The 26,846-nt window shown below is 48.1% G+C and overlaps 10 protein-coding genes across 10 annotated transcripts; 4 read left to right on the forward strand and 6 right to left on the reverse strand.

Moving 5' to 3' along the window:
• Positions 1 to 9: 9 nt before the first annotated feature.
• Positions 10 to 726, forward strand: GGS25DRAFT_518608 (uncharacterized protein; the record flags this gene model as incomplete). Its single annotated transcript, XM_049263568.1, has 2 exons — positions 10 to 60; positions 187 to 726. The coding sequence occupies 2 exons, from the start codon at positions 10 to 12 to the stop codon at positions 724 to 726; spliced, it is 591 nt and encodes a 196-aa protein (XP_049120484.1).
• Positions 727 to 1,427: 701 nt separating this feature from the next.
• GGS25DRAFT_141582 (short chain dehydrogenase family protein) lies at positions 1,428 to 3,143 on the reverse strand. Its single transcript, XM_049256317.1, has 4 exons — positions 2,884 to 3,143; positions 2,583 to 2,776; positions 2,140 to 2,490; positions 1,428 to 2,022 (listed from the first exon to the last, which is right to left on the reverse strand). Exons 1-4 carry the CDS (start codon positions 2,975 to 2,977, stop codon positions 1,684 to 1,686), a joined length of 978 nt encoding a protein of 325 aa, XP_049120485.1. The 5' UTR covers positions 2,978 to 3,143; the 3' UTR covers positions 1,428 to 1,683.
• A 387-nt stretch (positions 3,144 to 3,530) lies between these two features.
• Positions 3,531 to 5,813, reverse strand: GGS25DRAFT_141580 (aspartate kinase). The gene is made up of 6 exons (XM_049256316.1): positions 5,254 to 5,813; positions 5,093 to 5,188; positions 4,823 to 4,997; positions 4,540 to 4,763; positions 3,747 to 4,467; positions 3,531 to 3,638 (listed from the first exon to the last, which is right to left on the reverse strand). The coding sequence occupies exons 1-6, from the start codon at positions 5,647 to 5,649 to the stop codon at positions 3,622 to 3,624; spliced, it is 1,629 nt and encodes a 542-aa protein (XP_049120486.1). The 5' UTR covers positions 5,650 to 5,813; the 3' UTR covers positions 3,531 to 3,621.
• A 1,699-nt stretch (positions 5,814 to 7,512) lies between these two features.
• On the reverse strand, positions 7,513 to 8,998 carry GGS25DRAFT_518611 (homoserine O-acetyltransferase; the record flags this gene model as incomplete). Its single annotated transcript, XM_049263569.1, has 3 exons — positions 7,513 to 8,476; positions 8,553 to 8,937; positions 8,989 to 8,998. The coding sequence occupies 3 exons, from the start codon at positions 8,996 to 8,998 to the stop codon at positions 7,513 to 7,515; spliced, it is 1,359 nt and encodes a 452-aa protein (XP_049120487.1).
• Positions 8,999 to 9,897: 899 nt separating this feature from the next.
• GGS25DRAFT_518612 (carbon-nitrogen hydrolase) lies at positions 9,898 to 11,291 on the forward strand (the record flags this gene model as incomplete). Its single annotated transcript, XM_049263570.1, has 8 exons — positions 9,898 to 10,040; positions 10,097 to 10,167; positions 10,225 to 10,418; positions 10,483 to 10,583; positions 10,642 to 10,695; positions 10,753 to 11,071; positions 11,131 to 11,174; positions 11,240 to 11,291. The coding sequence occupies 8 exons, from the start codon at positions 9,898 to 9,900 to the stop codon at positions 11,289 to 11,291; spliced, it is 978 nt and encodes a 325-aa protein (XP_049120488.1).
• A 565-nt stretch (positions 11,292 to 11,856) lies between these two features.
• Positions 11,857 to 14,049, forward strand: GGS25DRAFT_141670 (putative o-acetylhomoserine sulfhydrylase). The gene is made up of 7 exons (XM_049256318.1): positions 11,857 to 11,974; positions 12,243 to 12,504; positions 12,566 to 12,623; positions 12,696 to 12,965; positions 13,033 to 13,478; positions 13,580 to 13,724; positions 13,806 to 14,049. Coding segments are annotated over exons 1-7 (1,395 nt in total). The 5' UTR covers positions 11,857 to 11,972; the 3' UTR covers positions 14,018 to 14,049.
• A 282-nt stretch (positions 14,050 to 14,331) lies between these two features.
• GGS25DRAFT_142398 (thioredoxin-like protein) lies at positions 14,332 to 15,899 on the forward strand. Its single transcript, XM_049256320.1, has 4 exons — positions 14,332 to 14,523; positions 14,684 to 14,762; positions 14,876 to 14,916; positions 15,298 to 15,899. Exons 1-4 carry the CDS (start codon positions 14,490 to 14,492, stop codon positions 15,870 to 15,872), a joined length of 729 nt encoding a protein of 242 aa, XP_049120490.1. The 5' UTR covers positions 14,332 to 14,489; the 3' UTR covers positions 15,873 to 15,899.
• A 146-nt stretch (positions 15,900 to 16,045) lies between these two features.
• GGS25DRAFT_477808 (uncharacterized protein) lies at positions 16,046 to 19,158 on the reverse strand. The gene is made up of 9 exons (XM_049259869.1): positions 18,698 to 19,158; positions 18,487 to 18,561; positions 18,304 to 18,365; positions 18,161 to 18,245; positions 17,910 to 18,006; positions 17,767 to 17,826; positions 17,091 to 17,629; positions 16,848 to 17,037; positions 16,046 to 16,756 (listed from the first exon to the last, which is right to left on the reverse strand). Exons 1-9 carry the CDS (start codon positions 18,782 to 18,784, stop codon positions 16,443 to 16,445), a joined length of 1,509 nt encoding a protein of 502 aa, XP_049120491.1. The 5' UTR covers positions 18,785 to 19,158; the 3' UTR covers positions 16,046 to 16,442.
• Positions 19,159 to 20,330: 1,172 nt separating this feature from the next.
• GGS25DRAFT_142529 (Pkinase-domain-containing protein) lies at positions 20,331 to 22,536 on the reverse strand. The gene is made up of 5 exons (XM_049256321.1): positions 21,786 to 22,536; positions 21,348 to 21,730; positions 21,036 to 21,289; positions 20,593 to 20,967; positions 20,331 to 20,527 (listed from the first exon to the last, which is right to left on the reverse strand). The coding sequence occupies exons 1-5, from the start codon at positions 22,195 to 22,197 to the stop codon at positions 20,500 to 20,502; spliced, it is 1,452 nt and encodes a 483-aa protein (XP_049120492.1). The 5' UTR covers positions 22,198 to 22,536; the 3' UTR covers positions 20,331 to 20,499.
• A 2,353-nt stretch (positions 22,537 to 24,889) lies between these two features.
• Positions 24,890 to 26,768, reverse strand: GGS25DRAFT_477825 (concanavalin A-like lectin/glucanase domain-containing protein). Its single transcript, XM_049259870.1, has 3 exons — positions 26,382 to 26,768; positions 26,223 to 26,317; positions 24,890 to 26,156 (listed from the first exon to the last, which is right to left on the reverse strand). The coding sequence occupies exons 1-3, from the start codon at positions 26,472 to 26,474 to the stop codon at positions 25,388 to 25,390; spliced, it is 957 nt and encodes a 318-aa protein (XP_049120493.1). The 5' UTR covers positions 26,475 to 26,768; the 3' UTR covers positions 24,890 to 25,387.
• Positions 26,769 to 26,846: the final 78 nt, after the last annotated feature.

Here is a 26,846-nt window from a genome sequence, read left to right on the forward strand (position 1 = left end):
ACATTCAAGATGCAGTTCACTAAGACTTTCGTCGTCATGGCCATGGCCGCCCTCGGAATGGTAAGTTACCTCGCTCGTCATTCTCTATCCCATTACCCTACCGTTTTCCTATCTATTGTCTCCTCGGACAATCCACCTTCATACTACTTTAGTTTATCTTGATCGCTAACCTTGCTCACCTCACAGGCTGCCTCTGCGGTCGAGATCGTCAAGAATGACGAGTCTTGCACTTGCAAGCCCGTTACCGCCACGGTTACTGGCCCTGCTCCTGGCAGCGTGACTGAGGTTCCCGGTTATGGCACTGCCACGATCTCTACCATCTATGTCACTGTCACCAACACTGAGTCGTCCTATGTGACCGAGACTGGAGTTTCTACTCCTGTCATCGGCTCTTCCACCGAGACTATCTCTGTCCCTGGTCAGAGTGGCACCGAGTCTATCACTGAGTCTATCATTGAGTCTACCACCGAGTCTACCACTGGCCCCATTTCAGCTACCACCGAGGCTAGCACCACCGAGACTGTCACTACCGAAAGCCGCATCACCGGTAGCAGCATCACTGGTAGCTCCACTGAGACTCACCATTCCGTCACCGCTAGTGCTTCTCACACCAGCAGTTACCCGACCCCTTACCCGACTACTCCCAGTGCCGCTGGTGTTGTCATGGTCAAGGATGGTGTTGTTGTTGCCGCGGCAATGCTCGCTGGTTTGGTCCACTTCATCTGAGAAAAGCAAAGGAAGTAACTAGTGGAGACATTTTGGCACCAGAGCAAGATGGTCTTTTCACAACTTCAACTTTGATTCTTTTCTATGGATACATGAACATTACCATACTAGTGGTATCGGATTGGCACGCGTGGATGATTATGAGACTGGGTTTATGACGAGGGAATGCATTCTATTGAGGCTCGTTGCATTGCATACTGCCTTTTTACAATTCCCCCAACACGCATAAGGAAAAGTAACATAACTTTTTTTGGAACCATGAATTCGTTAGCATAGGCTTTGAGAGTTTCTCATAGGACAGAAACATGATACTCGGGCAATAGCTGCTTAATAACATGGATTGATCACTACTACTACTACTACTTTTGTCCCTCGTTTTCATCGTGACTGTAACAATCGTAGCTTAAAGTTGACTAACCTATATATGTAACTCCAATAATCGTACAGTTCTACCTCCGTATTACGTATGTACCTCGGTGTGTAGGACCTGTGTACCAATAGAGATGTCTACGTACGAGTGGGTATCTACTAGGTACAGTATCCAGTATGTACGTAATACACGACACAGGCCGACACATAATACACATGTAGCCGTTCTCAAATTATGAAACCTTCAACGTGAAGGCTGTAGATATTTATCGACAGTGGTAAGGCCGCTGTAGCAACCAGCAGTCAATTGTACGAATTTATTCACAGGTGCTCCCCATGAACCTGCAACCCTAGAGCAGCACTGAGTATAATTTCTTACCAAAGACTTGAACTATATGTAGTAGCACCTCAATCTGGTTCTTCTCTCATTGGTATATGAGTAGGTACCTAAGACATATACCTATATATTAATAGACATACATAGGTATGTAGGTACTACACCTAACCTAAGAACGTTACCGAGTACCTACATCTAGCTAATTATATACCTAGGTACCTGCCTATCTGCCTACCCAATTCCAACCCACCCTAAAGCTTCGCCCCAACCGTACGCTTATCCTTCACAGCGCTATCCATCCTCACACCCTCATCATCCTGCTCCGCAACCGTCAAGTCCGGCAGCACGGCCGGCATTATGCGTCGAGGACTCGATCCGGGAACAACGCTGTACTTCGAGAAGTCCTGCACCCCGCCGCCGACGTCGGTGCGCAGGAAGTCTTCGTCGAGAAGTAGACGCCCGTTTACGGAGGCGGGGGGCGCGCGCAGGATGGCGAGGATGGCGGCGGAGAAGATGGTGGGTTTGCGGAGGGAGGCGGCGACGGAGGGGTCGTGGGTTGTCGGGGAGAGGGTCGCGGCGGATTCGATGCCCTGGTGGGGGGTTTAGTTGGTTTGGTAGGATGTCACTTCTTTCTAGCAGGTCTTCGGCAGAAAAGGGGGGATATAGAGGATACAAAAAAAAAAAAAAGAAAAAGAAAAAGCGCTTACCACAGCCGGCCAAAGACTGGTAACCGCCATCCTATCCGTGATACCCTGGCGCTCGAAATCCATCGCGAGACCCAGCGTCAGCACGCTCATGCCGATCTTCCCCATCGCGTACGCCGTCTTGCCGCGCACGAAGCGGCTGTAGATGGGCGGGCTCACGACCACGATGCGGCCACTCCCGTCGTTGCTGCTGCTGCTCTTTTTTAGGTGCGGCAGGCAAGCCTGGACGGACGCGTACAGGCCCTCCGGGTTCACGCGCTGCAGCAGCTGGAACCGCTTCATGGGCGTGCTTTCGACCGCCGACCACCAGATTGCGCCGGCGTTGTAGATGAGGACGTCGAGGCGGGTGTAGATCTTTTTTTTTTGGGAGGGGGGTGTTAGCTACCAACGTCTCCCTCTCATGTCTTAGATTAAAAAAAAAGGGGGGGGGGGGGGAGGTAGCTAACCTCGATAGTTCTATCAACCAATGCCTGCACGCTGGCAAAATCCCGAACGTCCACGGGTATCGCTGTCGCGCGGCCCCCGGCTTCCACGATCTCCCGCTCTACGGTGCTGATGGTGGATTGCGCCGAGTTGGGGTCTGGCGGGAATGGCGCCGTGCTGGGAGCATTGTTGCCCGTTGATTTGGCCGCGACGACCACTTAGGTAGGTATTGTTAGAGCGAAATTCCTTTCATTTTTTTCTTCTTCTTCTATGAGCAAGGGGGGGGAGGGGGAAGAGAAGAAAGGGGTGTAGACGTAGACGTACCGGCATACCCGTTCTTGGCTAGATCAATCGCGATCTGCCTCCCCATGCCCCTGGACGCGCCAACGACGATGGCCACTTTCGTGTTATTGTCCATTTTTGCTCGCCCTTCTTTTCGTTTAAACTTATCAAGATATGCTAATTTCTACATTCTCAATTTCTCATTTGGAGAATTAAGGGATAAGAATGATATGGTATAAACGACCTGATCACTAATCTTTCCTACACCGTCATCGTCCACAGCTTGCTTGCTTGGTAATGCGAAGCGGAAGGCCGAAGAAAAGTACCGAGGTTCGTCATTAATGAATGCAACGCTGTGATTATTGCATATACCTAGTATGTAACTAACATATACCCCTCTATACCAATAATACCTATTTATACTATGTACATTAAAGCCCCATATTAAAATAGGGGTAGATATCTCGAGTTACACGAGCCCCTGACATGAGTGAGGGTCGACGAGATGTGATGTGTTCAATGTCGTGTGCCTTCACGAACAAGAACAGGAACGGACCTGGAAACACCAGATCTACATATGTATGTAGCAACCTGGTCATACCTGCCACAGAATCTCTAACTTGGGTACATAAATCTAATAGTACAAGAAAAAAGAATCCTGTTGAATTACATATGCTGGTCTTATGTACGACGGCCGGGTACCTGCGTGGTGCGAGGAGGGGGCGAGCAAGCAAAAGCAAGCAAGTGAAACAAGCAAGCACTCATGCAAGCAAACGCACTTTAATAGAGCCACGGTCCTACAATACTTGTATTAGTGCTGTATTCAAGGGGTGACCATTTCCCGCATTTCCGCAAAGTCAATTAAAGATAGGAGAGGATATAGAAAGCAGGGGGGGTGGCCTTACCCGGGATAAATCTATTCTCCTGCTCCCTGTGCGTCGGGATCTTCAGCACCTCGCTGTGTATCGCGTTCATCGCCGCGAGCGCATGGTCCGCCGCGACCACCAGCGAGATGTTGATCTTGCTCGCGCCCTGGCTGATCAGATAGATGCCTATCTGCGCCTTCGCCAGCGCCGACAGTATCTCGTTCGACACGCCGACCATGTTGCGCATCTTGTGGCCCACGACCGTCACGATCGCCATCCGGCTCGGCGCGACGGCCACGCGCCCGAACCGCTCCAGCTCCTCCGTCAGCCGCTGCAGGGCGCCCGGGGCCAGCGACTGCACGGCGAGGCTCACGTGGCGCTCGCTCGTCGTCACGAGGTCGACGAGGATCTTGTGCCGCTCCAGGCGGTCGAACACCTGCGTCAGGAACCCCTGCGACTTGGTGTTGCGGTTGCAGACGACGTTGAGGAGGAGGATGTCGTCTTTGACGGTCACGGCGGTGGGCTTGCGCCGCTCTTGCTCGGCGCCGTGGTACCCGTTCTTGAGCATGAAGCTCGAGGGTGGGGTGGCTGTGCGGGACGGGACGCTGCTGCTGATGGTGGGGCTGGTGGGGGGTGGCGAGTCGTCCCGGGTCGAGGAGGTGTATACGATGGTCCCTTGCCCCGACGGCTTGAAGACGTTCTTCAGGCGCAGGGGGATGCGCGCGTCGCGGATTTGGTCCATTGTCAGGGGGTGGATTACCTTAGCCTATACGTCAATAATCTACGATCTATGGTCTATAGGTCTCGCTTGAGGAGTTTGGAATCAGCTCACCTCGCTCCCGTAGTACGTGAGCTCCGTCGCTTCTTCGGCCGTCACGGTCGATAATAATCTAGCCGAGGGCACTTTTCTCGGGTCTGCCGTGAAGATCCCATCGACCTCTTTCCATACTTGCAGCTCTTCTGCTCCGACTGCTACCGCGCACATGGCTGCGCAGAGGTCGGAGTACCCTCTTCCTACCGTTTGTAGCAGTGAGTCGGGCATTATGCCGAAGAAACCTAGTACATTACTAATCAGTACCAGCTCTTTTGTGGCCGATCTGCTCGGAGCCACTTACCGGTCACGATAGGGATCGCATTTCCGCACTCTCGTATCCGGTCCGCTATCTGGCCGGATAATACCTGGTAGAACTTTGGTCCCAGCCTCTCCAGTGCGGTTATTTGATCGTCAACGGAGCTACCGAAAGCCGTTGCAATTATGTTATCTAGGAAAACTGGCTTTGCTGGTGTGCCCTAGGTAATGCTCAGTTATCTTGATAGATTGATACTCTCCCTCTGACTTCCACCAATGTGTTGGGTAGCTAAGTACTAGGTAGGCAGGTACTCACTGTGCTAGTCAGACAAGCCGCAACAATCATGCACGCGAGCTTCTCGCCCAAGGAGATAACCCGGTCTTTGGACCGTGGCGACAATTCGCCGATAATCTGAATGCCGAATGAGTTTTCGATCATCCTCAGAGCAAAATTTTCACAAGTTTAGCCACTCATACCTGTGCAGCGAGGAGAAACCTCTTGAGGCTCTCACACTCCCTTCTGATGCTAGCCGCCGTGTCCTCGAATATCTCCTCGGGGCCGAACGCCCGCGCCGAAGAATTCGCAAACGTGTTGAGCGCATTCAAGTGGTTGTCTTTGATCAGGTCCACGATGTCAATCAGCTTCTTCTGGGCGTCGATTCCTTGCTCCGCGAGAGTTATGCATTGTATCAGCAGACTGGTCGTCCCGCTCGCCTTCATGGTCCCCGAGAAGGCAGAGCAGACGACGATGAGGTCATGTCCTATAGCGTACTGCGGAATGATGCTGCAGCAAATCGTGTCCAGTAGTTTTCCCAGGCTGGTCCCGCCGTACTTCTGGACAAGCCAAGGCTTACTCACCGTTGCGGTCACCATGACGGTATGATATCAATAATTACGTAGGCAGGTGTGGTATAGACGGTGATATGAAAGGCTTATCCCTGCGGCCGAAGGGGGGAAGCGATTCTAAATTAGGGATAAGGGGAAATATCTTTGTTTGTGATGAAGAAGATGGTGTGTTTATTTGTTTTGTTGTCCCCTTACATATTTGTTTTGAAAGCCTAATCACGCTGGCTGAACATGACTTTTTTATGCGATCTCCTGAACTACCCCTTTGGGCGGAAAGCATAGAGGAGGGCCTGCTACTATTGCCAAGAAAATCAAACGCTAACCCGCCAACGGTGACGGGGAGGGAAAGGAGGAGCTAGAGGTGGGGGGCGTCTGTAGCGAGAAAGTCACCGAGAGACCCGCCAACCACAGAAGCCGGCGGGGTTGCGTCAATTTGGGACAACGGGATAATCACCAGGAGAATGGCGAGGAAACAAGGAGAGATAGAGAGCAGGAGAAGCAGGGGGGCAGGGGGGCAGATGAGGTGGATAGGGAGGGAAGCGCTCGGCATGAGCCGATTACAACACCACATCTTCATCCTTCCACGGGGGCGGGACCTAAAGAAAGACGCTAGCAGAGCACCAAGAAGTCCCGGAACGGACATCACTGCAAGGATAGATATCGCAGCTCGGCTCGAATTGGGAAGCCAGCATGCCCGCATGCGGATAACACGTAGTCCCACGGCCGCAATAGTGCGTGCAATGAATGGTTCGAAAAGGGAAGAGGAAAGGATATGAGAAGGGAATGGGAGGTGGGGAGGAAGTTACCCAAATCCCGGCCCGGCATTCATTGATAAGGCCACGGGAATACTTCCAATGCGCCTAGACGGATCTTCGTTTTCCCACAAGAAAAAAAAAGGGGAGAAGTTGAAAGACTGAACCGTCAGGCTTTCCGCCCCCCCCCGTTTTCTTTATCGCTGAAGGGGGGCGCGGTGTTTGAAATTTGTAGATTTTCATCGTTCGGTTTGCTATTTTTCTTGGAAAGATATAGGATCCTTCGGCCGTACGTCGATGAAGAATCGTGAGATGATGAGTGAGGGCTGTTTTTTTCGTTTGCTCGCCACTCAGATTACGACATGATACCTTACATGATACCTTACTTACATGGGCTAGGTAAGCTCCAGTACCTTACCTACTTTTGCTAGGTGCCCAGGTAAGGGGGTGTGAGCAGGCTCTGGGAAGAGAAACCGGGAAACGCCGGAATGATTTGATCACGTCGATATGTATCTAGCTCACCAGCATCAGCATCAGCATCAGCACTGTTCTGGAGGTATCTTGCAGCCCAATTCGGCTTCCCGTGGCAGATTTGTATTACGACGTAGGATATTCTAAGAACTTAATTTGCCCCACGGGGATAACGCCGACGAGTGAAACCGAGTGTAGCATTTCATCTGTACGTCTTGCTGTCTGTCAGACTCACACCCCCTTCACGATATTCGTTGGAACACAATGTGTTTCTCTCGCTCTCCGATCGGCACTTTATCGAGCCTATACTACATGATAACCAATATTCTGGAACACAAATCACTGTGCCGAGGACGGCAAATTAGAAGCCGTCATCAACAAAATTCGGATAAGTAAGAGGAGGCTGCGAAGTTGTACTCGAAGAAATGCGAGAAATCATCGTAGTAGTTCCATTGTCAAGAACTACTAAGGCCAAATACATGCTCATTAGGCATATAGCAGTACTCCGGTAAGTAAATTGTGGAAATATATCGTAGTGTAACCTCCAGAAATGATCAAGCACACGAGTAGATAACATCAAAAAACTCCCCAACTCGTAGGAAAAGATCGCTAGATAGAAGTACAAGTAACTTCGTAGGAGACATGTTGTACATGCATTGTAGCCTTCTCACCAAGACTCAACCTCACCAGTCAAACTATCACCGCCAGGTTGCATCGCATGATCCTCCAGCCATGCAGTGTCGTTATCAACAGACCCGTAGAACTGGGGAAGGTCCCTTCTCAGCTTCTCTAGTATCAGCGTGCCGAGCTGTTCAAACTCCAGCAAGAATCCATCGTGCCCATCCGACGACTTCAACATAGCCAGCGTGGCGTTTGGTAGACACGCTGCCAACCTTTCTTGTTGTTCGGGCAGGAACAGCGCGTCCGTCTCAACGCTGACAACTAGCGCTCCGGGAGGGGCTACGGCAAGAACTCTGCGCAGCGCACTGTCGCCGTCTCCATTCTCCTCGTCAGCTTGCACCCTACCAAGTGTCACATCGTGTGCGTCCATCTTGTTAGTGATATGCAAGTAACAATTGGCGTCGAAGCGCTGGATAAACTTCTGCCCCTGGTAGTGCAAGTACCCCTGAGCCGAGAAAGAAGGATCGCGTCTTGCTGCCCAACTCTGTCTTTCCGACCGCTCCTTGGCTGTGGAAGTTTGTGTCGGTGTAGCTGTTGCAACAGGGACGTCCGTACGTGGTAGATCAAGAGGTGGATCCTGTACAGGTCTGGATTTCTGCTGCCGTTGGGGTTTTCGGCCGAAGCGCGCATCGAAACTGACGCACGAGCGATACGTCAGCATGGCTACCATGCGAGCAGCAGCTAGACCCGCTGAGGGTTGTCCCTCTGGGCGCGGCTCGTAATAGCCATCGTCAAACTTAGGGTCCGAGTAGATGCACTGGCGTTGCGCCTCTGCCCAAGAGATGCCCCAAGCACTGTGATCCGCAGCCGTTGCGATTGGAATGATGCTTTTAACATATCCCTGCTCAGTGCATAGTGGCCACTCGAGAGTGGTCATTCCGCCCATCGAGCCCCCAATTACGGCTGCTACAGATCGGACGCCTAGAGCGTCAAGTACGTATTTATGTGCTCTGGTGATACGGGCATATTATTAGTACCGATATTACACACAAGTATCTTGCCCCTTTGTGCGGGAACTGGACTTACCGCACATCGTCACGAACTGTTGTCTGAGGAAACTCGCTGGCATATGGTCTTCCTGTTCGCGGGTTTGTGGTAAGGGGCGAAGCGCTTCCATAAGGTGACCCTAGGACGTTGGCGCAGAAGATGAAGAAGTGCGCTGGGTCGAATGCCTTGCCGCGACCAAGCAATGGACTCCACCAGTCGCTAATGTCGCTACTACCGGTAAGAGCATGACATATCACCAAGACGTTATCTCGAGTCTCATTGAGCCGACCCCATGTCTTATAGGCGATTGGACAAGAGTCTAATATCTCTCCTGAATCAAGAAGAAGCTCTGGTATGACCGCGAATCTTTGCCCCTGGATGAGGCTCGCGTAGTAATTTTCTGAACTTGAATTGTAATCTAAAACTGTATTGTATGAGAATAAGTCTCGAGATGAATTGGGCGGGGTCTACTTACGAGCTGCCATGTCGATGAGTGAAGTTTGCCTTGTAGTCTTCAGTTTGATATTGGAATTAAATTGAACTACCAAGGCACACTTAAACAAATTGGGGAGCTCGGTTGGTGGGGAGACGGTGGTCCCAGAAATCGCCTACTTACCTGGTAGCTGAGTACCTCCTGTACATATGATCAAACCATCGTGGCTCTATGGGATTCTACGGGTACCCAGGGATATCTTGAGTCCCGAAATATGCTATTGAGCCCAACAGCCAAACGGCATGTTGTTGCTACTACTACCACCACCACCACCACCACTACTACTGCTACTGATGATATTGCTACCCCCGCAAAGACTGTTGCAACGGGTATTTCATTTGGAGTCCCCAGACCGAGGACCCTGAGGTCAACACGTACCTCCTTACTACCGGTGTTCGGACTAAATTTGTGCGGACCCGGGATTTGATCAATTCGGGATCTGCGTCGTGCTGCAGAGTAGTAGGCATGACGCCGTCCCCGTCGCACTGCATGCCGTGTTTCGACCCCACAATGCAGGACTGCCCTAGTAACTGAGCAACATGATCGTATATCTGCCCTACCTATCATTTCTTATCTTGTAGTAGCCTTTTTTTCTATAGCTCTGATTAGCATCGTGACCATTAGTCGAAACTCTACCCATAACTAATTTAAGTAGCTTCAGATCATCCCTTGGCTTTAGATTTGTGCGAGATAAGACGGGGACCCATCCAGTATTTTCAAATCCCATAGAAATCATAATCCTGACTAGATCACGTACGTAATATGATAGACCCTTAATCTTCCTTACTTCTTTCTACTTAGGCCCGTGCGACCCCTTCTTGTGCTCAGTAGGTAGTGCTCAGAGTCACAAGTCGGATTAGAGCCTCTCGGACCCGCCCAATTCTTGATATCATGGCTTCCGCTTCCAATCGCGTCGTAAAGATAGCTGCTGTACAGGCCGCGCCTGTTTCCTTCGACCTCGATAAGAGCCTAGAGAAGTTGACGAAGCTTACGGCGGAGGCGGCCGGCGCAGGAGCTGATCTTGTCGTCTTTCCGTAAGTTATTGCAAGACTAACGAATATCAAGGCCTTGTATTGATTCTCTTATGCAGGGAGGCCTTCCTATCTGCTTACCCATGGCGTTATGCCTTTGATGCCACTATTGGCACTCGAGAGCCCCGTGGTAAGTCAATTTTGCCCTTGTTAGAGAAATTGACGTTGCAATATTGAACTTATGCAGGAAGAGAGTGGTATGCGAAATACTACGATTCAGCTGTTGCTGTGCCTTCCCCCGCTGTTGACATCATTTCCAAGACAGCTAAATCTCACGGAGTGTATATCCAGGTTGGGATTATTGAAAAAGAGGGGGGCACGCTGTATTGCACAGCCTTATTGATTGGTAGGGATGGGTCGGTGCTCCTGAAGCATCGTAAGGTGAGTTGAATACACTGCACGTTGGTTTAAAAAAGCCTTCCAAGACTAAGTACCGATTATCAAGTTGATCCCCACAGCTGCGGAGCGCTTAGTATGGGGTAGGGGGGCAGGAGACGGCCTGGGCGTGGTCCAAACTGATATCGGCAAGATTGGTACTTTGATATGGTGAGTTCCACCATTGCTGTTCCAGGATAATATTGAAAATGTTAACAGACACGGTTAGTTGGGAAAACTATATGCCCGCAGCGCGAATGGCACTTTACCAGCAAGGAGTCGAGTAAGAAGCTCCCCACGTTGATGTTTAGAGGGAAAGCTGGATTGACTATATCAATAGGATTTACTTGGCGCCCAATGCGGATGATTTGCCATCCTGGGTCGCGTCAATGCAGCATATTGCCAAAGAGGGACGATGCTTCGTCGTGTCTGTGAACTCAATGTGTAGAGTTTCGGATTTCCCCAAAGACTATCCGCCATTTACTGCCGAGCACCACGACCGAAAGCCAGATGGCTCCAAATGGGAACCTGACGATATCATCAACCATGGAGGGTCCTTTGTTGTAGGGCCCCTAGGAGTCCCCCTGACCCAACCAGTGTGGGACAAGGAAGCAATCATCTATGCTGATCTGAAAACGTCAGAAGTGATAGAATCTAGGGTGAGCTTTGCCAGTGTTATCTTGACTCGTATGAAAACCAACTGACAAGTCACTTCTAGCTTGACTTCGATCCCGTTGGTAGTTATGCTCGCCCAGATGTCTTGTAAGCCTTAGCCGGAACTAAAATTCCGCAAGCAGATTGGTTCATAGCAGCTAACGCATCAGCAGTACGTTAACAGTAAACACCAAACCAGGGACCAATGTCAATTTTACTCGATAGTCCCAATGGGTACCTACCTTCAATGTTACGGGCAGTCAGGAATCCTGAATCATGTATGCCGAACTGTTTCATCCACCGGGACAAACACGTGGCTCGCTAAGGTGTTGATTCAAGTTTAGAGATTGTGTTACGTAGTTCGCAGGGAGGAAATCCATAGATAGGAATAAATTGTATTGTGCTTGTTGTGTTACCACTCGATACTCAAGAGTGATTGCTCCTGAGTCATGTGAAAGTACGTAATGTCTCTTGTAAGCACATCCCAATCATGTGGAATCATCCAATGACTAGATGGCCTGTGAGCCTCTCCGGCTTCTACCAGAAGCGAACCAAGATCTCGGGTCCTGGCGCAGTTTACAGGGATAACCGAAGACCGCTGTTTGTAGCAGCCGCCATTATAAAAATGGCCATGAACGTGCGGGGAATACCATGCCTCGCATCATGTAGGTGACAAGTGTAAGTAGGGCCAGGTGTGTACGGGATTTCTCCCGGGGTCGCTGGCAGTCAAGGTGTGGGTCCCCTATCATACGACGGCACTGTGAAAATAGAGCTTCGGGCTTTGCTTCGGTGTTGCATTGCAGTCACAGAACAGCCAACGGCGTCCGGGTATTCACAGTAGCAAGCATCTTATCTTGGTGCGGGTATGTATCTTTGGCTGACGAAGTAGAGATAGAGTGTGGGGACATGTAAGTATGCTTCCGTGATTCGATCGTCCTACAACTTGTCCAACATACCTACATATTAAGGCTGAGCTTCGCTTTATAAGTTAGAGTTGAGAACACATCTAGACGTTAAACATTTCGAAATATTCAATCAAAGACACTTTTAAAAAGCACCAACCCGTTTTATCGACTCCAAGATGTCTCCTCCAGGATCAATTAGTAATCTAGATTGGTATACCACTATATCACCTCTCAGAATGGAAGAACATACCTGACAATAAATTTGCAATAGGGAGCCCGGCTTCGATACGATTGCCGTCCATGGTGGGCAGGAACCCGATCCCATTAACGGGTCAAGAGCCGTACCCCTTTACCAGACTGCGGCGTATAACTTCTCCGACGCCGCTGATGGAGCAAGCAAATTTGCTTGGTCCAGGGACGGGTATGTCTACACGCGTATGGGCAACCCTACCAACACGGTCTTCGAGAATCGAATGGCTATGCTCGAGGGGGGTGTAGGAGCTGTGGCGACTGCATCCGGTCACGCAGCACAGGTAAGCCACTACCCCAATGAATGCCGATTAATTTTCATAAGCTTAAAAAAAGTGACTTCAGTTCATGGCATTGACGCAATGTTGTGAACCCGGACACAATTTTATAAGTACTAGTTGGTGTAAGTTTTTTTTTCCAGTCCCTGGAGATACAAAATTCGGAGTTGGATCACGCTGAGAACATGGCTGCTTAGTATATGGCGGCTCTTTCAACCAATTTCGAGTATACTTGAGCAAATTTAAGATCGACGTCAAATGGGTCATCGGGAACGACCCTGCGAAGTTCGACGCGGCTATAGATGAGAACACGCGGGCCATCTACATCGAGACGATCAGCAACCCCAAGCACAGCGTTCCCGACATCGCAGCGATCGCCGCCGTAGCTCATAAGCACGGCATCCCTTTAATTGTTGATAATACCTTTGGCATGGGCGGGTATCTATGTCAGCCAATTAAACTTGGGGGTATGTACAAAACAGCACATCACGATCCATCTCGGGAAGATGCTTGTAAGCTGACTTGAGGCCTAAGCTGACATCGTTACCCACTCGGCGACGAAATGGATCGGTGGACACGGAACCAGCATGGGCGGTATTGTGATTGATGGTGGGCACTTCGATTGGAGCGCTTCGGGAAAGTTCCCCGGGTTTACGGAGCCTGCAGAAGGATACCACGGGATGAGATTTTGGGAGACATATGGTAACAAGGCTCTATCGGCTAAGCTGCGGATGGACAGCATGCGTGATCTCGGCCCCTGCATGAGTCCTTTCAACGCTTGGCTATTTCTGCAAGGTTTGGAGACACTCCCACTCCGCGGCCAGAGAACCGTCGAGAATACACTAAAGCTAGCCGAGTGGCTTGAGGCCAACCCGTGCGTCGCCTGGGTACTGTATCCGGGCTTGAAGTCACATGCGGACTATGAGTTGGCAAAGAGGGTCATGCCGAAGGGAACCGGCGGCGTCTTAACTTTTGGTGTGGTACGTAAGGCTGCTCTTACTGTGTTTTCTGCATACGTGCTTGTGTATACGTTCCTGCATACCTAAAAGTTTTCGTATGACGCTGACGTTGGATCATATAGGCCGGAAAGGTTGAGCAGGTTCGGGCCGTCGTCGATAATCTGAAGATGGCTAGCCATTTGGCCAACGTTGGAGACTGCAAAACACTCATTATCCATCCGTGGGTTACGACACACCAGCAGATGCCTGACGAAGAGAAGATTAAGGGTGGTGTTACCCGTACGTATATCATCTCAGCCTACTTCGCTACTTCGTCATAGGAAATTGCTAATCTTTTTGTTATCAAAGCCGATCTTCTTCGGGTCAGTCTGGGAATTGAAGATTTCGAAGACATCAAGCGGGATTTTGAGCAGGCCTTCAAGGCGGCTGGACTCCAAACAGCGGAAAAGAACGGAATAGACCCATTTCAAACAGCTATGAACCTCGTCAGCGGTGGGTTTATGGGCAAACTGGCGACAGGTCCACCCAGACCTGGCACGGACGGTACTATAGGGTCTTGAAGAAAAAGAAGAGAATCAAGAGATGAGGTTTCAGTGTTAGTAAGTTAGTACATAGTACATAGTACTACATACATGTAGGGTAGATAGGTGTATGTAGGTGTGTTAGGTTTGATGTTGGTTGGCTGGGGGGTGTGTGTGTGAGCTGCAGGTGCAGATTGGCGACGGGTATATGCATTTCTGTATTAACGTATATTATCATAACTGCATAATACAATATGCTGTTTTTATGCATGTCTTATCAACATCAATGATTATTACCTAAACATTCAACATTGAAACAACCGAGGTACGGGTACATAATACATAATACACAATACATAATACACAATACATAATACACAATACATAATACATATATGTAATACTTCAAGTTGAGATTCATTGTTCATCATTGTAATCTTCGTCTCAATTCCGAGAACATTCAATTCATAGTATCTACAAGCATCGTAACTTCAAAGCTCGAATTCTCACAATGGGTGGCCGTATTGACTTGTATATCGACCTCGGTAAACCCACCCGTCTCCTATCTACCCAGTACCTAATACTTCACCTACCTTACCTAGGGTACATGAACATGCGAGGACATCATTGATGATGATGTCGACCTGACTTGCAGCGTAGAACAAAATACAGATACATATAACTAACACAGCCAAAACACAATAGCGTCGATATACAGCTATGTCGTATTCGTCCAAGTCCTCAAAAACCAAGACCTGCTGAAGCAACACTCCATAGAAGTCGAGTTAGTCTAACCTAGTCCTATTTATCAAGTTACATCGTGGTTACTATGCTGGCCATTGATAGGCAACTTACATAGCAGTTATGTTGGAACCAACAACTAACAACACGTGACAGCTTCCACCCCGTCCTCCTGGGCGCCATCAATGCGGGCTCCGGTATGCATGCATTTACTTATTTATATACCTACCCACATACCTACATACGTGATATGTACATCGTGTCCAGCACCTATCAGCAGCATACATATGTTTTTCCCTACAAAGCCTCAATTCTCCACCAGGACCCAACGGCGCGGACAGCGGTCCGGGCCGCAAACCCCTTTTTCTTAGTTATCCATTCTTCATTTCCCTGCTTACCTACATATTGCCCCTACATACTGCCCCTACATAATACTTATCCACTTGCTGTACACGGTACCCATCAGCATCACATGTCGCCACTAACAACAAACACCGATACCCACACACCACCCCCCCCCTATCTCCCCTCCCTACCTACCTCCTCACCAACCCACTAACGCAAACCCCCCCACCCAGGCAACACCCCCCCCTGGACCCTCCCCGCCAAAGCCGCCTACGGCCCCCACGACACGCGGCGCTCCCTCCGCGCGGCCGGGCTCCCGCACCTCTCCGTCCCGGCCCTCGACACCCTGCTCGTCGCGGCGCGGACCCAGCTCCCGCTGCGGGCCCTCCACCACATCAAGGCCGAGCACCCCGGCGCCGTCTACCTCGGCGCGTGGCGCCTGCTGTTCCAGGCCTTCTGGGACGCGCGCGCCCCGCCCAACACCCCGGACGCCCTGGCGCGCGCTCTCCTCGCTTCTCCCTCCTCGTCGGAAAAGGAACACCCGCTCTTCACGCCCGCCCAGGCCTCCCGCATCGTCGACAGCGCCGCCTCCGGCTCCCCGCGCCTCAAGGACGCGCTGAGGCGCTCGACCGCCGAGGCGCTGGAGCGCGGCGCCTTCGGCGCCCCCTGGCTGTGGGTCACGAACGCGAGCACGGGAGCCAGCGAGCCGTTCTTCGGCAGCGATCGCTGGGGGCATGTGTATGAGTTTTTGGGGCTGCCGTATCGGGAGCTCGAGTTGTTGCCGGTTGGTAAGGGGGCTAAGCTGTGATTTCTCCGGTGTGGGGAGGAAAAGGGGAGAGGGGGAGAGGGGGAGACGCACACGCGGCTATAATCAGAGTCAGTTTTTGGTCTTCTTATTCTAGTAATGCCATGTACTTTCTAGATAATAATAACAGAATCTAGTACTTAGGTTTAAGTAGGAATATGTAACAACATCAAGGACCAAGAAAATCGCATCTATTATTCCAGTATCTAAGTACGCTATAAGGCAAGTATGTACCTATGCATGTATTATCATAACTCATCCAAGAGTGTGTGGGTGATTCGGTACCTCCTAGATAGGTACCATTTATCGAAATCCCGCCTAGGTATATTTGTCTATACTTTCTTTTCGTTCAGTGGTCGTAATAAAAAAAAAAGGGCGTAGCATCGTGAAGTCTTATCGACAATAGCTGCAATGGTCCAATCAACATCGCTCTCCGTAGATTACCTGCCTGTTCGTTCGTTCGTTCGCTCGCGGGATAGATAGTAACATCGGGCTACTTTTCTCCTCTTTCATTCTCCTCTCTTTCAAATCGTCTCACATCTCACATCTCCGATCTTCGTACCCGTACCTCGTTCAAGCCAGTTTCAAAATATCTTTCTCCGTGTTTCTCCTCTCCCTCCTCGCCCCTATGGAACCCCCCGAAGTCCACGTCGTAGCCTTGTTGATGGTCTTCTTGCGCATGATAGCCAAGATATCCTTTTCCATCCTATCGATCCCCTTCTCGATCTCATCATCCTCTTCCTTGTATCTCTTCTCACGCTTCCGGTCTATGAAGTACCAGAATAGCAAGATGACAGTCGTAAGCGGTATTGTGACCGCGAAGTATACCCACAGGAGTTGCGAAACGTGAGCGCTACTCCCAGAGACGCCGCCGCCTGCATCCGAGTCTACAGTAGTCAGCTTCAGGTTGTAGGTTTTTGGGAGGTTGATGAATCTTGAAGGGAAGGGATTGCGAGAAGGATAAAATCAACAGCTCACCGGCACTAAAATCAAAAAACGTCATGCTGAAGACAGAGGCCATAAAAGTCCCAGGGAGAAAAACTGCACCGAGAAGAGATAGTGTCTTCATAGCAGTACCGTCACGTTTTGTGGCGTGTGCTACTCGCCTCTGCTGTGAAGCAATCTCCAAATTGAGTTTGGATTCTTTCTGAGCCATGATGTTATAGAGCTAGTGTCATATGTCAGTGGCCCGTCTGTGAATGGGAATGCTCAGATACTCACGGCCTGTCGTTGTATGTGCAACCTCTCTAATGTCGTATGAATATAGTGCTCCATTCCTGTGAGCTTGGCCCTGAAGAAATCTAACCTTGAGAGCATGCTGTTATGCAAGTTTCCAAGCTTCTTCGCACGCCTCTCATCCGGAATGTGCAAGCCTTCCATGAATTTCTGCATGGCCTCCCTGAGCTCTTTCAGGATTTCCTGATAAGCCTGCGGCCGTTTCCACAGAACCTGGGAATGACATTCCACTAAGTCTCGGTTGATTCTATCCACGTCGAGGTCCATATAGACTTCTCTCTCCTCAATCTCGTTACGCATGGTGATAGCATTTTCAAGTCGTCGCAGCCAATCTCTTGCGTCACGTTGTCTCATGTCACCCTTAGCTGACAAGTCGTGAGAAAGAATGATGATTGGAAGTATAAGGGGATGGCCAAGTTCAGAACGACAAGCAATCAGGTGGTCGAGTGCCTCAAGAATGTCTGAAGACTCAGTACCTTTGACAAACCCGGTGGTTATGCAGGTGTTGTAAGAGTACGAGAGCACTATACGAACAAATTAGTGAGAGCGCCTGGTGAAATATAGTGAAGCATGCTCTATAACCATAGAGGTAGAGATACATCTGTAATATACAATGATATGAATGATGATAAGGCAGGCAATATAAAAGTAAGTTACGTACTGATCTCCCATCCACGGGTCTTGCCTTTTTTGCGCACATCGGATTTCCGAAATATGATTTCTGATACATGTTAATTTTCATTTTCACTATTTCATAGCCATCTGCTGGCCATATAAGGACGAGCATGTTGAGGGTTTGCTTACGTAGATGGCGATCATCTTCATTGTCATCATGAGAGCACCAAAAGAATGGGCCGACGAGACTGCTACCCTCAATTGCCCGAAATGGAAGATGCCATGTCTATGGTATATAACAATTAGCATTGGTGATTTTTAAAACGGTTTAGAGATCCATTATGATCTAAAGTATGAGCTGTTGGTTCACTCGCTTATTTCAAGGCCGCAACCAACCGCCATCAAAAGTGAGGGGAAATCATTCTGCAATATGTACATACCCTCACCATAGATTCATAGGCATCTTTCTTCAGTGATATGTGAAGGGGCTTAAATGTATCGGGGTGTTGGGCATCTTTCTGAACTCTGTGCACGAATCAGTCTCAGTCTCATTCCAGTCTAAGCCCTATACAGCCTCACTCACATCAGACGAACCCCATCTTGCAATTTCACCCCCTCAGCTAACATTGGGGGAGCAAATGCGCCCTAATATAAATCAGTATCATAGCTTCATAAATCGTGATAAATCCTTAATGAGAATGCTCGCCGGGATGTACTCTACAGCACTCAACTCAAGGTGAACTGGTCCGAATCAGAGTAGACTTACATTTCGACGAAGAAAGTTCTCAAAGTCATCTTGGGTCACTAAGGGGTGTTCCTCACAACTGTTATAAGTTGGGTCCTAGTGTAAAACAAATAAGTCAGTATTGACTAATCCCAGTCCATTAGATATAAGCATGTAATACTGGTGAGCAGTAAAGATAGCATTCCATGGAGTATGTATGTCTATAGAATTTTAGGATTAGAGAAAGACCTACGGAGTAATTGAGTATTTCTAGGTAGGTCGTCTTTTCCTCAACGGTCTTGCATTGGTCGACGTGATATCGAAACAGATAGTCGTCCATATTTCACACCGTTCGTTTAGGAAGTCTTTAGCTCTGATAGATAATGCCAAGCAATAAAAAAAAACATAGGTGAGCATGTACAGATATATCTATCTATCCAAAAACCGAATGCCTGGGCAATGCGGGTTTAAAACATTTTCGATTAAGCTTCTATGGAGGATTGTGACGTGCAGAAGATCGAGGCGCAGACTGAGCTATTCACGGGCGAACTATGAGGCGATGCTTGACCGAACTGTTTGCTTGAGGGTGAGAAATTGTAGGTTGAAGTTGTTGATGAGCCTGTAGGTGCATAGATATGTAAATAGGTAGTTAGAACATTAAACATTGAAATAAGGGAGAGGCGGGTAGATTAGTAGCCTACCAGGTAGGTTTAGTGCAATTTGTATTAGTTTGCACATGCATGTACACATGGATGTGTTGAGCAATCGAGTCTAGAAAATGATAATGAAAAGGGATTGGATGAAGAACAGGGATCGCGGCCTGGACCCGAATTATCCGCCCTAATCTATGCCGTTAACATAGTTAGTACCTAGTCCTACATTTTACTACCTACATACATATGTATTGTATTGTACATGTAGTAATCCATGGGTCGTAAATTAATTCCATGCAACTTGTACTTACATTTTGTACTTACATTCATAGATTATTACCTAGTACCAACATACGTACTAACCTTAAGTAAGTATCGTATTATTATATGTACATAAGTACGAATTCCTCCATCCTCCTACAAAACCTATCAACTTGAAGTTTAGCAATCATCATTGATGCGTGGCTTTCCCCCAAAGGCCAAAACGAAACCCCTCGCAAGATAGTGACATGTTTCCATGCTAGTTGTCCCATCATGTAACTATATACATACATACATATCTGATCACCGATTTATGTAGCACTATAGCATGCAAGAATTCGTACGCAGCTTCGGGAGACCATCTCGGGTTACATATAGTACTTTGCAGAGCAGGGCGCAGTACTTACTAGGTATCTAACCTAGGTACACGGTACCTTAGCTATCCAACATTGAAAGGTCAAGTGGGGGGTTGCTCGCTCATACAATACAATACAACATACCTACATGGTCCTACATAGGTCGGTAGATAGGTATCAATAATCCTTGGCTTTATGGATATGGAAAAGAGCCTCAAGCGGGTCACTTCCATCTCTTATGAAGCCAAGTCATAAACTTACATACATACACACAATACTAAACGTGGTCCAGGCCTTTCTAAGGCCAACGTACGATACCTACATATACATATAACTTGGAATGGCACGGTGTATGTAGTGTATGCTTGTTGAATTTTCCTAAGGCTACGTACGTACGTATGCTATGTATGTATGTGCTAGGTAGGTAGGTAAGTAGGTACCTAGACATCTACAGCATACCTCGGTTGGTCTCCTTTTTCTTTTCTTTTCTTTTCTTTTTTTTGATCAAGCGCCCAGACGATCCCCTATGTTTGCCCGGGCGTAAAATCCTCCAATCCCGTCAAGACTTTTCCTAACCGGGTTCATAACATTTCGATTTGAATGTTCATGCAGTTGTACCGTATGGCCCTAAACCATCGCTTCATTTGAGACATCCCCTGGTAGGTGCAAAGCTACCTACCAAAGTTTTCGCCCAATCTAAACCCAATGGTCGTCGCCGTTTGGATTTATGAATACAGTAAATCGCACCTCTTCTAAGAGCATTGATAGGACACCCTATTGATCCCTCAGAAATCGGGGAATAAGTAGCCATACCTACAAATGTCATGTTAGCTTCACAACCCAATTCTCTCATTTTGTAGTATATTAGCGTGACTTACTCGTCGCTTCCTGGCTGGCCATATTTCTCTGTTTCTTCGGGATACCTGTCAAACTGGCTGGCATCACCGGCACCGGCCTTGACCGGAGGAGTGTACGGCGCATCAATGTCTTTTCTGGATAATCTGTCCCAGGTAACTTCGGCGAACCAAGGATGATTTTTCACGTCTTGCGACCCTCCATACAGATTTCCCAACCGCTTTGTTAGATCCGGCGTGATGAGAAGTTCTAGTAGATTCTGAGCATCGGGATGGACGTATGCCGGATACTTGACCTTTCCCCTCAAGATATTTTCGTAGATTTTCATTGGTGATCCGCTATCCCAGAATGGCGTGTAACCACAGAGCATCTCGTAGATCAAGATGCCCAAAGACCACCTAGACCCCTAAGTTTTAGACAACCCGGAAATTTGGTGGAGGTTTACAAAAAAAGAAAGAAAACTTACCAGTCAACTGATTTATTGTAGCCCTTGTTAGAGACCACTTCGGGGGCCAGATAGTCTGGGGTCCCGCACAAAGTCCACGTCTTGTCCGGAACCCTTTTCGCGAATCCAAAATCTGTTATCTTGAGGTGTCCGTGACGGTCCAGGAGTAGATTTTCGGGTTTCAAGTCCCTATAAATTATATTTCTCGAATGCAGGTATTCTAGCGCGAGCGTGACTTCTGCGGCGTAGAATTTCGCTACCGGGTTTGGGAATCGCTAACAGGTAATAGTTAGCAACCCTACGTATTCGAGTCGGATGAGATGGATAACGCACGCCTGATTTCCTTAGCAAGGAGAATAACTCGCCACCTTCAACAAAATCCATAACCATGTAAAGATTCCTTGGGTCTTGGAAGGTTCCCCACAACGTGATGAGAAAGGGATGCTTGACTTCGCCGAGCATACGTCGCTCATCGTTGGTGTGTTCCACCTGCTTCATTTTGACAACCTGAGCCTTCTTCAAAACTTTGATTGCATAAAACCTTTGGTTGTGCTTCGATTGGACTAGATGAACACGCCCAAAACTGCCCGTGCCAAGCGTTCGGAGGAGGTCGAAATCGGTAAGCGAGTATTTGCCCTTTGTCACTCTAACCTCGGAAAGTGTCGATTGGTGGTGCTGGTGCGCTTGACGTTGCGGCGGAGGTGCACTATGATGACCTATTCTCCGTATTAATCAAGGAGAAAAGAAGCTATGGTTTTGCGTATTCCTTACCATCGTTCTGCGGCATGTTGATCAGGTTATTGATGCTCGGTAGGTTTTGGAGTGATCCTGTCTGCGCGGGGCTCGGACTGGGTTGGGCCCCGAATGGAGCATCTTGCTGGACTGCTGGTGGATTCATTTGCGGCCCTCCACCAGCTGAAGCCGGTATATCCTGACTAGATCGTGTTGTTGGTTGCGATTGGCGCGACTGGCGCGAGTATGAGGCCGTACTCGTGGCGGATGTGCTGTGAGTAGGGATCGTGGTGAGAGAGTTCGAGCCGAACCTCGAGGAAGTTGGGGTGATCGGTGTGACAGGAGTAACGGGAGTGACGGGAGTGACTGGGCTCGTGGGTTGGCTAGAGACAGAAGGATCGGGCTTTTCCTCCTTCGTCCGCTTCTTCTTGAGGAATCCTAACGTCGGCATATGAGTTGGCTTTAGACAAGTGAGGGACAAGACCCTCGTAACGATAAATGTCTAAGATATTCGTGATCCCGCAATGCCGGTTCACGTTGCAGGTTAGCTATGAGTACCTAGATAGGTAGGTACGTAGGTAGGTAGCTAATAGCACAAGTCCGAAAGCCGGCAACTGTACAACTTTTCAGCAAGTAGGGGAGAGGGGGAATGCCCGGGTAAGCTTGATGGTTCCTATTCCCAAGGTATATTGGCCAGGCAAGGCACCTAAAGTAGGAAGTTACTAGGTAGGTAACTAGGTAGGTAGCTAGGAGGGTAAAGAGGCAATTCCAGTTTAGAGCTGCACAATATGCAATGCTCCCATCCGAAAGTATAAGGATTTCCAAGTGAGGCCAATTGCTTTTAGTAGGGAAACTACTAACAGAACAAGAGACCAAACTTCTCTCTTTTCCAATAACAACTAAATGATAAATGTAATCCTGGTACAAAGAACTGTATGCTAATTGATCCAATTAGGTAGTTGTAATTTCTTGCGCTGGGTGAATTCTTTCTCCGACAATCTATACAAGAGTTAAAAGATCGTCGTGGGTCAATTCGATGGGTTCAACGGTCGCGATCACAACCACAACGTGGATAGAGGGGATAATTGAATTGGGTTTCGAGGTCGATTGAGTAAATACGAAGGATGCGATGTGGCGCAGCGATTATGGTTTCAGGCAGCAAGTATTTGAACAGGTCTTGAATCCTCGTAGCGAAAAAAGAGAGGTGAGAGATATTGTGTGGGAAGAGATCGGGAGAGCGGGAGAGAAAGAGACTCGAAGAGGCGACCGACTGGGCAGTGGACTGAATGGACTGGATGGACTGGATGGACTGGATGACGGCGGAGCGGGCGGGGAGAATAAGGCAAGGTACCTACTACGTAGGTTAGATGCTTAGATGCTTAGATGCTATAGGTGAAGAAGCAAGTAGTACCCAAATAATAACCTTGAAGTGATGAATGTGTAGGGTACTAGGTATATACAAGTCCTAGACATTTAGTGTAAAGGATAAAGCAAGAGAGTCCGAGTAATGTCATGTAATGCAATCGTAGATGTAGGTGTAATATCATACAATATCATACAATATATGGTATGTATGTATGTATGTATGTATTGTATGTATGTTAGGCCAAATATAGGTAGGTATATATATGTAATACCCTACCCAACATCACATCAGGGGGAGAGAAATGGGAAAAGAACTAACATTGAAGAGCAAAATGAATTAGGTAGGTATATGTAGGTGTTCGTTTAGGTGTTGTAGGATAATAGCAGCAAGTTAGGTAGTGTAGCAGCAGCACTGAGCACTGAGCACAAGGATTCAATGGTCCAAGGTTACATTCAAGTTGGCAGCTGTTTTCCCCCCCTAATACAAGTGCACATGTGGCTCAGGTTTTTTGAACGTGTGGGATTCAATCAAATGTTATGTTCTTCAGTTATGAAGGTTAGGTAGGTAGGTAGGTTAGGTAGGTTAGGTATGTAGATAGCGTACCTAAAGAGTAACCAGGTGTAATGTAAGTAACTAAGAAGGTTGGTCCATCGAGAGGATCAAAAAGGTGGGGTTTTCTTTTTCCCTTGTTCCCTTTTTTCTCTTTTTCCCTTTTTCTCTTTGCAATTGTCTTGCTCTCTTGTACCAATCAACTAACCTTAGTGCCAAGCGGGGTTAATGATGATGAAGGCTGAAAATACTGGCTAGATGCAAAGTAAAAAGCTTCATACAAGAAAAGCCCGCATCTCCAGATTTCTACAGTTCTTGACTAGGTAGACTGCCATTTTAGCGTTATAGCGTTGTAAACTATGTCTATTTGATATTAAAGCTCTTAGCAGAATAAGTAAGTACATACATACCTAACATGCATACCTAGTAGTTAGTACCTAGTATGCACAATCAAACATTGAATATGTACCTACCTCGAACCAGGGGGTTTGTTGTGGAAATCTGGGAGGAAATCTCTCAATCTCTTGTGGGTATTACGTAGATCCTTTATAATAGTGGGCAATAGATGGGGGGGAGGTTCCATCATCATTCAAGATCGGAATTAGATAAGATCCTAACGGCCAGCGTTGCATTATGTAGTTCAATGTTCTATATAAAACATAGGTAGTATTCGGTTGAAAAGAGACAAAATATTGACTCTATTGTTGGTTCTCCCCTTTCTGATTCATATACATAACTACATACTCATACAGATAAAAAGCCCGGCATTACATTGATGTAGGTTAGGTATTCATGGACACTTGATGCTTCTCACACCACGTACCTTGAGAGGTACATACATATTCGAATACATCTCGCTCATGCAGGAGATGCTTCGGCCTTCCGGCCTTTTCGTCACGCTTAGTCGTCTACATACCTAGGTAGGTACTATGTATAGCATAAACGTGGGGTGAATTCCATGCAAGTTGATGTACCTAGCGTATAACATTGAAGCTCTAAGCGACACCAACGACTAAACGGAGATCCTTACGCCGTTTACGTCATCGTCTCGAACATATCATGTGCATAGAGTCGAGATGATGTTGTCTGTAGGTAGATATCTGCAAGTAAGAGTCTGGCCCTGGTGAGATATATCTATGTAAGCGTTTAGTAGCTGCTGGAGATGTACATATAGATGCTGCTTGACTAGGATGAATCTGCGGGGGTTTAACATCAAATGTAGGTAGGATGTAGCAAAAGAAAACCATTGTTGTAATACTGAATGCTGGATCTATACCTACCTAGGTATACTCACCTAATCTAGTAGGCATCTTGCGTACATTTGGAGGCAAAAGGCATAAGACGGAATCCGCCGATCACACCCTTGCATCTTCATATCATACATTACAGACATACATGCACAACCCCACGTACAATCACTTCATCTACTAGTAGTGCCGAGGCGTGATAACAGACAGTGACCATTGTCTCCTAAGAGTTCGGTTGGACTTGGTCTGAGCTTCTCGCAATTCGATAATTTTTCCTACTGTATTTGAGTACTACCCCTTTAGTTTTACATTGCCGTTGGAACGCCTGCCAAATCCATAAGACGTAAGGATACTGCATGACTTTACAAAAAGACCATACAGTCCTCTAAAGTTTCATGTGCTAGTGATATTTGTGTTTTTGACTCGTTCCGGCATCACAACTGCCTCCCCATATCGACTATGTATAATAGTTATCCCCTTTAAAATCGATGGCTCCTCTTCTTGTTTGATCGGTACGCCGCATAACCCACGTACGCTCCACCAACAACCAATCCAAAGATCAAGAACTTGAAGAAGAACCAAGTCCAGCTACTACCGCTGGTCGGCTGCTGAAGCTGAGGTGATTTCGCACTCCCTTTTCCGGGCGTAGGTTTGCTGGTCGAGCCTCCCGTTATATACAGATTCTTAGCATCGATGGAGATGATGTCGTGGTTATCACTCAACTCGCCCGTCTCGGCGCTGAATCCAAGGTACGTAACGGAGGGGATTGCCGGGGGCTCGCTTGTTTCAAAGCATAGCTGCCACTCATCTTCGCTCTTGTACTGGAGCTCTAGCTTCAACGATTTGTCTTGAAAGTAGGTGAGCTTTAATTTGGTTGGCACAGTAGCATGTCGGATGCCCCGAGCAGAACAGCCAGCAAACTCGGTGTCCTTTCCGTCGTTATCCTTGTTATAGGATGTCTTGCCATCGCCAACCATTGCCATAACGTACGGGAAGACTACACCGGGGCGGTTGTTCTTGTAGGTATCGATGAAAATGCCAAGGCCTTCAAAGTTGTCCGTATGTCCAAATACTGGTCCCAACTGTCCCCGCTCTTTCGTAAGCCACATCGCAAAGCCATCGCCATACAGTTGGTTTTTTCCGTGGATCTTGAATTCAACAGTGACTTCCCAGTTCGTCGCAGTAAGAGGTACTCGGGAAAATAGCCATCCATTCTGCGACGGGCGGTCCGAGGTGAGGCGGATATAACTAAATAGGAGTCATCAACCTAAATGCTCGTTGGGTCGAAATGATAGATATCAGGTAATGACATACGAGTCTGTCCGAACTATAGTGTCACCTCCAAAGTCATACCACCGGCTTTGCATATCGGAGTCCAGGTAAGGCTGTTTTAGTGTGTGGGTTCGCAACTAAAGGAGAGATAGGTTAGCAATAGCTTCAAAATGGGATTAATATATTGTGCGCAATACTCACAGCAATCGTCCTGATATTTCCATCTTCATCGCGACTCACAGCACCCCAAGCGGTAGCCGCCAGCCATAGGGCTGACAGCGCTGGGAACCACATAATGCTGTCAAACTCGACTCTTGGGGGATATCCGAAAAAAAGAAAAGCGATAATAATATGCAAGGAGAAGTGAAGAAAATGATGGGAGAAAAGGAAAGTAAGTATAAACCTAAAGCGGCGCAAAGAAGGCGCTTGTAGTGGTTGAAATTTGATCCTGTGAGAAAGCAGCGAAGATTCCACCTTCAACTATCAATCAACACAGTGATATAGCTGGCTTCTCCTCAGCCGTGCGAAAAATTCTGGGGACTCTGGACGATGTTCCTCCAAGTGGCCAGCTTGTTACACTGAGCTACCCCTGCTTAGCTCACCTTGTCACGCTATTTGAGTTGAGACTAACTACATATGTATACCTGATATGTACGGTAACTAGCC

Source organism: Hypoxylon fragiforme (assembly GCF_022984875.1).
Source record: "Hypoxylon fragiforme strain CBS 206.31 chromosome Unknown GGS25scaffold_2, whole genome shotgun sequence".
Lineage (NCBI taxonomy): Eukaryota > Fungi > Ascomycota > Sordariomycetes > Xylariales > Hypoxylaceae > Hypoxylon > Hypoxylon fragiforme.